The sequence below is a fragment of the Kogia breviceps genome, chromosome 9, assembly GCF_026419965.1.
Source record: "Kogia breviceps isolate mKogBre1 chromosome 9, mKogBre1 haplotype 1, whole genome shotgun sequence".
Taxonomy (NCBI): Eukaryota; Metazoa; Chordata; class Mammalia; order Artiodactyla; family Physeteridae; genus Kogia; species Kogia breviceps.
Window position 1 is genome coordinate 14,206,200 of NC_081318.1, and position 12,770 is coordinate 14,218,969.

Consider the following 12,770-nt stretch of genomic DNA (forward strand, 5'->3'; position numbering starts at 1 on the left):
GTAATGAAAAAATTCTCCGAGGAGCAAAGGAGCTGTAACGTAGAGTTACTGTTGTAAACAGCAGTCACCATTTAAGTCAAGTAGGAAGGATTATATTACTGTGCTTTTAAGAGGAGGGATGAAAGAATATTGTCTCTGAAGAGAACCCAGGAAAAGGAGCTCTGTGCACCTGGCCCCACGGGCAGCCCTGGGTCTGTATGACATCTTCACAAAGTTTTCTTTGCAGGTAGGTAGCAACCCATGAGAGAAATGTTCAAAGAAATACATAAACATGAGTACAAGAGGCAGCGACAGGTGTTGCACTGAGAGCAGGACGCAGATGGTGGTCTCTCGTCCTGGTTTGTCTGCACAACAGCAAGAAGCTGAGGTTTAGAGAGGGCAGGTCCGGGGAAGTGCTGGCCAGGACTCCTTAACTGTTGCCGTAGCCGGTGAGAACAGACTGAACTTTTCTGTGCCTTCCAGAGAAGTCACATGTTGATCACGAAGAACAAATATACTTGCATAAAGAGAAAAGGTGTTTAGCAACCCCCTTCCAGGACTTGGAACTCAGATGGGGGCGTGTAAGGCTGAGGATGCTTCTCCTGTCTTTCAGGTGAGAGGCTGCGAAGACAGGCTGTCAGGGCAGACTGCTGTTCGGCCAGCGTGACTCTGCAATTGTTATAAATACTTTATCGTAGCTTGAGTACAAACATGTTTTTTCAATGAAATGTATCCTGAATTACATCACAGAGAGTATCGTTTCCTAGGGCTACTATAATAAAGTACCACAAACCGGGTGACCTAAAACAACAGATATTTATTCTCTCAGTTCTGGAGCCTGTAAGTCTGAACCAAAGTGTCAGCAGGGCCATGCTCCGGCTGAGACTCAAGGCAGAACCCTTCCTCGCCTCTTCCCAGCTTCTGGTGACCCCCAGCCATCCTCAGCGTTCCTTGGCTTTTGCAGCTTCATCACTGCAGGCTCTGCCTCTGTCCTGATGAGGCGTTCTCTCTGTGTGTCTGCGTCCTTTCTCCTTTTCTTTTAAGGACACCAGTCATATTGGGTTAGAACTCACACTACGGCCTCACCTTAACTTGATGACACCTGCAAAGATTCTATTTCCAAATAAGGTCACATTCACAGGTACTAGGGGTTAGGACTCCAGCATACCTGTTGAGGGGTCACTTCTTAATAGAATTTACCCAGAGTAACAGAGTAATAGGTTTACATAATTTGTTGGTGTAAAAGAAAGTTGACGGTGGCTCAGTAATAAGAACACCAAAATGGAAAAGAGTAAAGTAGGTTTTCAATTCTGATTCTGAGTGCGCCAGACATTGCTGAAGGAGAAGCTAATTAAATTCACAAGACAAATTAGTTGTGGGCTGGGCATAGGATGGGTAAGGTTAAATAAAACACATAATTTGGTAAGAGGAATTTTAAGAATAACTACTTCTTTTCTGCCTAAAAGAGAAAACAAACCGACCAGATTTTTAGTCTTGATTTGGACCTTATAAACCATTTCTGAAGGGTAGAAAAATTTAATCTGAGGCTGACGCTAGCATCACCAGGCACGGAGCTAACCCCTCAGTACCTGCCCCCCGCTCCAGCTCATCGCTTTCTCGAGGTATCCAGTGTGCTTTGGGAACAATACTGAATGGACGGGGATGGGTCTGCCAGTGATAGGAAGTGGCTGAAAGATCCAGGGACACAGTGCTTTTGTAAAGATTTGTTGTGACTCAAACACCTGAAAACTAATGCTGCTGAGACTTTAATTGCCTCATTTAGAACATTGCAGGGACAATGTGAGCAGCCTGCTAGAGCTTTGAAAAATGTGTATTTAAATGAAATTCTGGGTTAAACCCAGAAGTATAGCTGATTTTCTTTTTACGGTTTGTGGGTGTGTTACCTTTTTCATCCCACCAGATGTGTTTAAATGTTATCTTCTTGAGATCCTCAGTTGGAAAGAAGATGCGGGGTTGAAAAATGTAAGCCTCTACCGCCTTTGGACTAAAAGGACGACATGGGTAGCAGAAGGGAAGTAGAGCGTGTCTGAGAAAAGGCCAATCCGAGGCTCTATTAAGGCGAGAGTGGCCGTGAAGAAGGAAAGTTCCTCATCCTCACCCAGCCCTCAACTAACTGATTTGCCTCTTGAGTGTACTCGTGTCTCCTTCAGAAATGTTTGGAGCACTCAGAATCTGAGCTAGAAGCTTAGTTTACTTTCCCATTTTGGTGTTATTAATATGTGACTTTCAATTCTCTTTTATACCAGAATGACTACAATTATTCCTCGATATACATTGCAGAGACATTCCTGCATGGCCTTTTCCAGAAGCACTGCATAAGTAACATAAACTTATGCAGAATTTAATTTGAAATAATCACTTTGCTTTTGCTTGTATAATATTTGACTAATTGAAATCCCCTCCTGGGTCCATTGAAGCAAGATATAGGGAAGTTACAACATGGAATGTCTTATCTCCAAGGAGGGAAAAACAGAGAGAGTTCTTTTAAAATATGACACTATATCCTGAGAAAGTTATGCGTTAGTAAAATGCATTTGGTTTCCTTAAACCTTCCGTTAAGGGTCGAATTGTCTCCCTAACTGCCTTGCCTGTAAAAACGCATGTTTAACTCTTAACTCCATTACCTCAGAATGTGACCTTTTTTGAGGAAGGGTCTTTACAGAGGTAGTCAAGTTACAGATTATTAGGGTTGGCCCTAATCCTATGATTGGTGTCCTTAAAAGGGGGAAATGTGGACCTAGAGACATGCACAAAGGGAACTAATGCAACTATTGCTTGAAAACAGTTTTTGAGGGTTTTTTTTAATACCCTTGCTTTCCTTTCATTGATTCTCCAGTTTCCTGGAGAAAGAAACTGAAAAGCATGTTTGTTTTATCGGTATCATTCTTTTTTTTCACCAGAATTATCTTGGATTGGTAATTTTCAGATTGCTTATGAACGCTTGGTAACATGGCCTCTAGATAATCAACTTATAGGCTACATTTACTTACCCACTGCAGTGAAAGGCTGGCACATCCATAGTGATTTATGACTTAGTCCCAGGCAATGAGGCAGAGTCGCAGGAAGGGGAATTTGAGAGAGGCTTGACTCTGTTATAGATGAAGTTAGCAACTTTCAGAAAGAGAAAGTAAGTCTGAACATGGATAAGGGCTGATTTGGACAAATAATGAGCCAGTAGGTAGATATGTGGAGAATTTGCAAATGGTAGGAAAAGGATGTTTCTCAACTGGAGGAACACAGCTTATGGCAGAATTTGCAGATTCAAGGAAGATGATGTAAAAGATTTTGAAAGTCCTTAAGAGAATCATATTTCTTGGGAAAGCAAGGGGCATAACATGGTGCACTTAGTTCTCTTCCCAGGGGAGTGACCCTTCTTTCTCTCCTCCTGACCCTGTGGGAAAAGAGGGCTGGTGGTTTATTCCTAGCCAGGCCCAGTAGCGCTTTCTCTGTTTTCATTCTCCTGGATCAATCCCTTACTTGTTTTTCTTTTTTTTTTCTTTTCATCGTTTTATACTTCTTCACTGTGACTCATACTGTCCTCCTCACACTGTTTGACAACATCTGTGCCCCCAAGGATTACTTTATTTGCCATCTGCTCTACTTTCTACACCATTTCTCCTGGGAAACAGCTTTACCCACATGGATTCCATTTTCATCTAGGTGTTGTTGACAGCCCTCAGGTCAACGACCCCTCGCCCATTCTCACATCCTGGTTTTTCTGTTGGTACATACAGAACGTCGTCTCCTCTCTGTTGTTACTAATGCCTTCAATGAAATGTCTCCAAAATCGAGCTCTTCCTTGGGACTTCCCTGGTGGCACAGTGGTTAAGAATCCATCTGCCAGTTCAGGGGACACAGGTTCGAGCCCTGGTCCAGGAAGATCCCACATGCTGCAGAGCAGCTAAGCCCGTGCGCCACAACTACTGAGCCCACGTACCACAACTACTGAAGCCCGTGAGCCTAGAGCCCGTGCTCCGCAACAAGAGAAGCCACTGCAGTGAGAAGCCCGCGTGCAGCGCAACGAAGAGTAGCCCCCGCTTGCCGCGACTAGAGAAAGCCTGCGTGCAGTAACGGAGACCCAACGCAGCCAAAAATAAATGTTAATAAGTTAATAAATAAATAAATTAATTTTTTTAAAATCGAGCTCTCCCAGCTCACTTGGCTCTCATCTTCAGCAACACCATTCCTTTCCCAGTCTCTTTGGGATGTGATCCTTTAATTTCAGTCTTTTTCCCTTTCCATACTTTTGTCACTCTGTCCTACTGATCTTCGTTTAGCCATATTTTTGACTCCACCCCTTTGTCCTTGGTCTTATGCATGGACTGGTTCAGGGTCACCTTGCCCTCTCCCCGCTCCTGTGCAAGCTTAGCCCACCTTATTAATTTCCATTGTCTTCTCAAAATGGTTCATCTTCATTCAGGATTCAACTCAGCAAATGGGAACTCGATGCTTGATTGTCAATGACCAGCGGCTCCTGACACTGTAACTTTGGTAAATTAAGCACTTCCCTGCCTCAGGGTTTCAGTATGAATAGCTGAACAGTGAAGGTTTCAACTTGGATCTCTTGTCAGTGCTTGTAATTCATCTTGTTCAAAACCCATTCCATTATCCCATCCCCCAAGAGAAACAACACTTGAAGACCACCTCCCATCTTCCATGTCACCTTCTGTGGCACCCCGCTCCTTTCAGGCCCCCAGACGTGATCCACTGCTCCCTCGCCGTTGCCCTTGCATCCCGCCTGTCGGTGCGTCTTGCCTCTCTTCTCTGCACAGTCTTATGTTTCTGCTCCTTCCTTGCTGTTTTCTCAGGCAGTTCCTTCGTCCAGGTCCTCACTGCCTCCCCCCTGGACTGCTGGGACAGCCCAGGTCAGCTCACCCAAGACCGGTGCTCTGTCCACTGTGCCACTGTGCATCAGAGAAGTGAAGTTTACCTCTTTCAGGAGGTAAATTGATTATATTAGAGCAGTTTTGAGTGGTTGTATTCCCAGATGTCATCATAACCAGAGGATGGAGACATGCAGGTGACTTGGGAGTGCTGTCGTGGGGTCCATTGTTTACCAGGTGGCATGCAGTTGGTGTGCCCCATACTTTAGATCAGTCTCCTCTCACACACCAGCTTTCATTTTGCCTTGGCTGGTTTGGTACCTGTCTGTCTCCGTATTTGGTGCTTTAACTCCGAGACCCTAAAGCATGAAGGGTTAACAGCACAGATTTGGTAGTCAGGCAGACCTTGGTTCAAATCCCAGCCCTGCTGGTAGTAGCAAAGTGAGCTTGGACAAACTGTGTCGTCTCCCTGCACTCCACTTACCCGTCTGTAAAATGGGAAATGCACCTGATCTTACGGTTGTGAGGTGTGTGCACCTGGAGTCTGACACAGAGAGCAAACCCAGTAACGACAGTCCCTCTACGGCTTGTTGATCGAGTGTTAGATGACAGTCAGTATACAGTGAGTGGCTTTAGTGGTGGGGCTTTACACCAGCCTTTTCAGTATTGAAAAATTACTTTTAGAAGATTGAAATTATCAGAAGAGGACAATTCTGGGTAAGTAGGCTGTTGGTGCACACAGTGTAGACTGGTAGTTACGTTGGGGGTGAGCGTTTGTTAATGTATTAAATGCTCCTAAGTTGTCTCCAAGCAAAGCTTCAGCTTCCTGAGGGCAGAGACCACGGTGCTGGCTGCAGGCCCCCAACACCCAGTTAGCAGGAGCTGGAACACTGTCCTTATGCCCGTCGAAAGATGTAACATCTTTGTAGTCGCAGCTCAAGCCTTACTTACCTCCCCTGTAAACCCTTGCCTAACCACAGGCCGCAGTGATTCCTGCCTCTGAACTCCTGCTGCGTTTACTTTGGCAAGTTGCTTGCGTTGCCCAGAATTGCCAGTTGTCCTTTTTACTTTGCACTGAACTTGGCACCCCCATGAGATTTGAAGCTCCTTTAGCGCAGTGCCAGTGTCTTAGATGTCTTGTGCTTCCTTTTGTCCCCAACTCCAGTCTTTTTATATAGAGGGCCCTTAATGGAATCAGTAGTATTGTGATTGTCATTATCGATAAAGAATTCTGTAGAGAATTGTGGTTGATCCTAAACTGTGCTCTGGTCAAATATACTACACATTTAACATTACATAACTAGCAGATAAATAAGACTTTGATGGAAAATGCTATACAAGCCCCATAGACATGTAGTATACACTGTTTGGGAAATGTATTATTTAGAAATGGGCTAACCTGAAGTTATCTTTGTACTACTTGTGAAGTATATAAACTTGACAAGCAGGATTACTGTCATTAAAATTTTATGAATGTTGTTACATATATGAGTGAAGAAATTTTTTCTATTACTTTTCAACCCCCTGAGGCATCAAATTATGGTCATCAGTGATTATACAGATTAACCCTTTTAGGCGTTTTTAATGTCCATTCAGATGCGTATTTCTAACATTCATATATTTTGAAATATTCTATAATGTTATTATACCTTATGTGCATAATGTGATATGTAAGAGAGATACAGCAGTCAGCTGGGTATGGGAATGAATCCGTCCTTTGAGTTCTGGATTACAAAAAAAAGATCTGTAGCTTCTATCAAATACTTACTATTTGGTAGAAGCGTGTGGCCAGAGGACTATAGGAAGTGGGGAAGTTGGCACCTCCTAAACTAAGGTGTTCTTTTTCTTTTTTTGGTCATACTGTGCAGCTTGCCAGGATCTTAGTTCCCCAGCCAGGGATGGAACCCATGCCCACAGTAATGGAAGCATGGAGCCCTAACCACTGGACTGCCAGGGGATTCCCAAACTAAGATGTTCATGATTCTGTTCTCTTTAATAATATAACTGGATTCTGAGTGGTGATCTGCAACACCAAAATTAAACTTTACATACTGATAAAAATGGTGCCACTATTTCGCTTATAGTTCCTTCTCTCAAGCTTTGATAGAGTCCAGTGAAATTGAATTCAGCTTAATTATTATTTTAATCATAGTTGAACCCCCACTCATCCCTGTAGTTTCAGCAGAGTCTGATCTTCCAGTAGATAAGTTTGGGGTGGTGAAATGGAAAGGAAATGTACTCAGATGTGAAGCAACTTTTCAGTTCATCTAATTGTGAAATATAAAATTATGAAGAAACTAGGCAAATATGTGGAAAAAAATGAACTCAATGAGCCAATCCTTTAACAAATGACCTTTTAAAAATTCTTGTGACTTAAGAGCTCAGGAAGATCATGAAGATTTTTAACTACCCTTTTTTTTAAGGTGGAAAAAATTATTCTTAACCCTAGGAAAATAAATTTCTCTTTAAACTATTAAGACAAAGTGGCACATAGAATTACCCAGATTTGAACTTCTGGGGTCAAGGTCTGGTTTTTCCACTTATTATAGGAGCCTTAACCCATCACTTGACTTCCTAGTCAAACTAGGACCCTCGTAAGGATGCAAGTGGAGAGGGTGTTCTTACTAATTCATTTGGAATAACAAGGGTAATTCCGGATTGTCCCAAAGTCAGATGTACGTTTACCCTGTTCGTAAAACATCCTGCCCAGAGCCTGGTACTTACTGGGTGCTCAAGATTTTAAAATCTGGAGAATCATGAGACTCCTGAGTAATAGGGTTTGAATTCGAGTGTGATAGCATTTTATGGACATAAATGGCAGCTCTAATAAAGAGTAGAAGGCAAATGTTTTAAAAATATTATTTTGAAATGCAGACTTTTGTACCATATCTTTTTAAAAATGCAAAATGAGCATGTGTATAAAATGGCCAAAAGAGGGCCCAGTGCTTTTACTGCCTTTAGCAGTGTCAGAAATGCACCCTAGGTAGCTGGGACCCGGATTTGTTTGGGGCATGAAAGAAGCAGTCTTTCATCTTTGTGGTAATAAGAAATGACTTCTTACAAATAATGGAGTTTAATTCTGCTAACTATAGGATGTATTTTAGTGCCTGTTTTATAGGAGCTGTATTTCGTTTGCCACATGCAAGGAAGGACATACTACCTACAGCTGTGTAGTACAAGTTGACTTAAATTTTAATAAATTAGTTTTTAAATGCTTTTTACTGGTCACTTTTATAACATCTGCATAAACTTGTATCAGTAACATTAAAAAGCATGCAAGGCCCTGATGACTATCTAACACTCAGTGTTTATAATGTTGGCCTTCTTATGAGACAGATGGTAACAGCGATGTGCCTTTCAGAAAGTTTAGTTCTAAATTGTGGTGACTCACTGTGCTTTCACATGAGTGACAATGCGACAGTCATGTCAGGAGTTCTTTTGGGAGGCTACTCGGGCTTTTGTGGAACTGTCTGGGTCTCATGGCCCCCTCTAGGGAGCAGGTGTGAGTTTTGCAGATTTATCTTACAGTGATTTCCCTAGTGCCTCACTCCCCATGGGCTCAAAACCTGCCCTCACACCCGTATGGTAATAGCCTCCCAGTCTCCCAAGGAAGATGGAGAAAAATTCACTTTCTCTTCCAAGAACCAAATAGGAAGGGCAGAGATGACTTAAAAAGTGATTGAAATGGTGCCATAGGATCAAACTGAAAATGCCCATTAAACCCCCAGCCTTTTCTGAGAAGAAAATTGACAGATAAGGAGGGCAGCAGGCCTTGAAGAGCACAAAGGTCAACACAGAAATAAATGAGAGGAAACAGCTCTTCCTAGAGTGGAAAACATACAGGTCCTCGCCGCCTTCCTCGGCCCCAGCCTTGGAGATCTGCATAAGTAGAACGCAAAGGGTGTGGGCTGGGATCACTGGGATCTCCACAAATCAGGAGGACTTGTTCCAGAAAAATACTCTCAAGGAGAAATGTTGGGCAATAAGTTTGGTTACTCCTGTAGGATTGTTTTAAGACTAAGCTATGCAACTATCAGCAACGGTTTATCACTTAGGAGATAGTTTAGAGATTTAAAAATAAGTAAGAGCAGTAGTAGTAATAATAATAATTGCTATTATTATTATTATTGAAGACTTTCTTTACCTATATTTTCTTTGAGCAATTTGCTTCGCAGAGCAAAATGGCTTCTGCTACAGAATAAAGGTAATAAGACTGTAATGGCAACCTTCCAGCTCTAAGATAAATAAGTTCTGGGATGTAACGTACAGCCGGTGACTGTAGTCAACCGCGGGGTATTGTGTACTTGAAAGCTGCTAGGAGAGTAGATCTTAAATCGTCTCACCACACACACACACACACACACACACACACACACACACACAAGGTAATTAGGTGATGGAGGTGGTAACTAACTTTATTATGATCATCGTTTTGTACCATATATTCGTATCAAATCATCACATTGTACACGTTAAACTGCCACGATTTTATATGTGTTATATCTCAGTCAAGCTGGAGGGGGAAATAAGGCTGTATCGGGAATTGCTAATCTAGTTCTTAGAATAGTGGCTGCTGACCTTATAAAGGAGAAGCAGTGGCCACACCAGGCCAGGCCAGAGTCTGCAGCAGGCGGTGCGGTGGAGGGTGTCTCTAGCCATGCAGGTCTCCTCTCTGATCCCGCAAATCTGTCACCAGAGGTACCCAGTGACAATATCCACAATTTTATGACCCTTGGCTGTCATCCCAGTAGCAAATAAGTCATAAGCCATTCTCTTCCCCTCTGTAAAATTCCACTGCTACACCCTGTCCTTTCCACCAAGATTTTTCTGAAACAGTGAAAACGGAGAATAGAGCTACATCTCCTTTATGTAACATCAGCATATTTCTTCTGCCACCTCTGACCCCTCGCTGCCCCCCTCCCTGTCCTCCTGCCACAAAGCACTGAGGATGGAGCAGTAAGGGGCAAGCTCGATACCAAAGAATAAAGGAAATGTTCATTGCTTTGCCTCTTCAGTGGATACGTTACTAAAAGCTGAGGGATTGGTCATTTCTGTATTGTATAAAATATCTAGAACAATGTGGTTATTTAATACTGATAAATATAGAAGAGCTATCTTCTGTGTTATTATAGAATTAAGGGGAGATTGACTTGAACAAAAAGTACCATAGGAAGAAACAGGTAAAGTGTGAATTCTGAATGAGTAAGCCAAAATAGTCTTGTCAGGCCGAAGGCTGTCTACAGAAGTATAGTCATGTTACACAAGTAGATATTGGAGTTCAGGAACCAAACAAGAAAGGAAGCTTCTGTCAGATCTATGGGATCAGGGTCAAGGTAGGGTTCAGTGCAGGTGTTGGGTGTTAGACAGGTTGAGGTTGCCCCTGGGAAGTGAGAGCACACCCAGGATGAAGTATAGACAGAACATGACTGCTGACCCCAGGACAAGAGCTGCCTGGACTCTGCCTTAGTTTGGGTGGAAAAGTATTGGCAGGTTTTTCTTTATTCTCCAGAGTGAGGCCAGGTTCCATAGGTGCTTGTGACTGGTAATTGCTCTATAGCTAGAAGACTAAGCTCTCCTCGAAGCCTGATCAGTTAGAGTGCTTTATTCCATCAACTGAGTGCCTCCCATATGTAACAAACCTGGCTTAATGCTAGGGGGAAGAAAGAAGTATAACCTGTAGCCCGCGCCTTCTGAATATAGCCTGGTTATGGAAACATGACTTAAATGTATAAAATGTTATATAGCACAAAAGATAAGTAATTCAATTCAAGACAAGAGATTCTGCAAGGCAGAAATGCAGTTTGTGGGCAAATGGGCAGTGCACATGGTAAGTGCCTGAGGAATGGAGAATTGGGAATATCAGTGTAGGTTGGAGTTGTCTGGAAAGAGGAGGCATCTGAATTGTCTTACCTTTGGATAAGCCTAGAGAAGATGTGAAGGCATGTGGGATGGGGGAATTGTGTAAGAGCATGGGGGTAGGTAGGAACTGTAAGAGACATTCTAGAAACAGTGAGTAGAACAGCTTAATTAAAATTGAGGGTTCGGGAAGGTTAATAGTTGGAGGTGAAGCCAACAAAGCAGTTGAAATCAAAATGTGAAGGTGTTAAGAGTCCTCAAAATTTATCTTCTAGACTCTAAGGAATCATTGAAGGTTTCTGGACAGAGACGTGACATGCTCAGAAATGTTCTAGGAAGATAATCTGGTGGCTGAATATGGGCAAATTAGAGGAAGAAAGAGTGCTCAGGTAGACCAGATGTCTGTGCTTGCTTTTGTCTACTGGAGAGTGATAAATGCTTTAACTATGGAAGTGGCAGCAAGGACAGAAACAAAGAGATGGTTACAAGAGACATTTTGAAGGACAGAGAAATGAGACTCCAAATCTTCTTGTCCATGGTGGCAAAGAAGAATCCTCAAAGGTTTGGGACCAAGTGACTAGAAGAATATTTTATGAACAGCCATGGGGACATTATCATGGAGGGTGAAATGGCTAGATTTTTAGGAAAAGGTAAGAAGTTCATCTTTGGAAGATCATCCTTGATTTTGTAGCAGGAGGCAGAAATACGTCACTGGAAGGCACGAGGGAGCACTTGGCCTGTGTTGAACCTGTCGGGGTCGCCTGCATAGAGGTGACAGCTTCGATCCAGAGAGAACAGAGTCCAAACACTGGAGACGCCCACATTTTAAAGGAGGAAGAGGAAGAGGAACCAGCCAGCACACAATGTGCAGTCAGACGCAGGATAGGGAGGTTACAGATTCACACAGCACAGATAATAGCATCACGAAGGAAGTCGTGGTCAGCAGTATCCGATTGGTCAGTTGCCGAGAGGTCAAAGAGATTAGAGGCTGAAGAAAGGCCATTGGATTAGGCAATTAGGAAGTCATTTACCTTTAAGAACAGAGTCCTGTAGTGTGTGTATGTGTAGGGGGAGATGGATTAAGGAGTGAGCCTTGAAGAAAAGGGAGCATAAAACATTGATTACAGGTGAGAAGAAGGAAAGTATCCAAAAGGAAGAATTCGGCTGTTACTCCTCTTACCTTCCAAGTTGGGAGTTTCCATGTGCAGATGTGAAGGCAGCAGAGGAAGATTGTCACTGATTATTTTGGCAAAACTTTGTTAAGTACCTACTAAGGACTTGGATCCAATTAACAGGGAGAAATCGAAAGCCATCAGAGTAGACAGCGGAGGGAGCATAGCGTTCAAGAGAAGATGAGGGAGGCTGAATCGTGAGAATAGGGGGAACTTTTAGTGTTGGAACAGAGAGACACCCCTTCCTCTGAGACCAGAAAGATGGAAGAGAGGATGGAGGATGGATGCAAATTCAGGAGCGTTTTGAAATGAAGAGAATAAAGATGGACAGCAAGGCTGCTGGCCTCAGGCTTCTGGACAAAGTGGAAGGTGGGTTGTTGCTGAGAGAGAGGGTGGACTAGGGTGATGGGTGACGAGGAGAAAAGGAAAATGTTAAATAACCACCCTAGGTAATGCTAGGGGGTCAGAGAGACACAAACACTGGGATTGCTAAACACCAGCGGTGCTTGATAGAAACCCCACTTTCCTTATGCTTTTATAGGAGATGTTTCTCAGCTGCAGCTTAGAAGATGGGCAGTGTTTCTGCTTTTACCTGTAAGGACTTATCCTTCCTCATCACCTTGTTACTTAATTCATTTTTATGAATTTTTGTTTGTTTCCACTATCACCATAATTATAAATTGTACAGCCATTCCAGAGTTATGGTCTTACAGATTTCTGAGGTTATCTAAATTGTGGGTGAGGTTTTGATATGAAATAGTATTACTTTCGAGATAAATTTATTGATAGATAAATTCAGCAGGACGCGGAGTGAACAGAGCCCGTCCCGTTATTGTGCTGCCCACTCCTCCTCTCCAAAAAAAAGCTGATAAAATGATTCAGACTATCTAAATGAAAACATCAGACCAACTGCTGCTCG

General features: G+C 42.9%; 1 protein-coding gene across 20 annotated transcripts in view; it reads left to right on the top strand.

Moving 5' to 3' along the window:
- The window catches only part of HIPK2 (homeodomain interacting protein kinase 2), a 202,101-nt gene that overhangs the window by 52,161 nt on the left and 137,170 nt on the right, over window positions 1–12,770 (top strand). For 2 of the 20 annotated variants that reach the window (XR_010842062.1, XM_067042009.1), the window contains exon 1: window positions 11,423–12,220. The exons of 9 other annotated variants lie outside the window; for them this stretch is intronic. Coding sequence is in view for 9 of the 11 variants with exons in the window: in XM_067042009.1 (XP_066898110.1) it covers window positions 12,136–12,220 (85 nt within the window). In the remaining 2 variants the exon portion in view is untranslated. Of the gene's footprint in view, window positions 1–11,417; window positions 12,221–12,770 lie in introns of those variants that run through there. 9 more of the 20 variants (XR_010842063.1, XM_067042015.1, XM_067042027.1 and 6 more) reach the window with 8 other exon arrangements.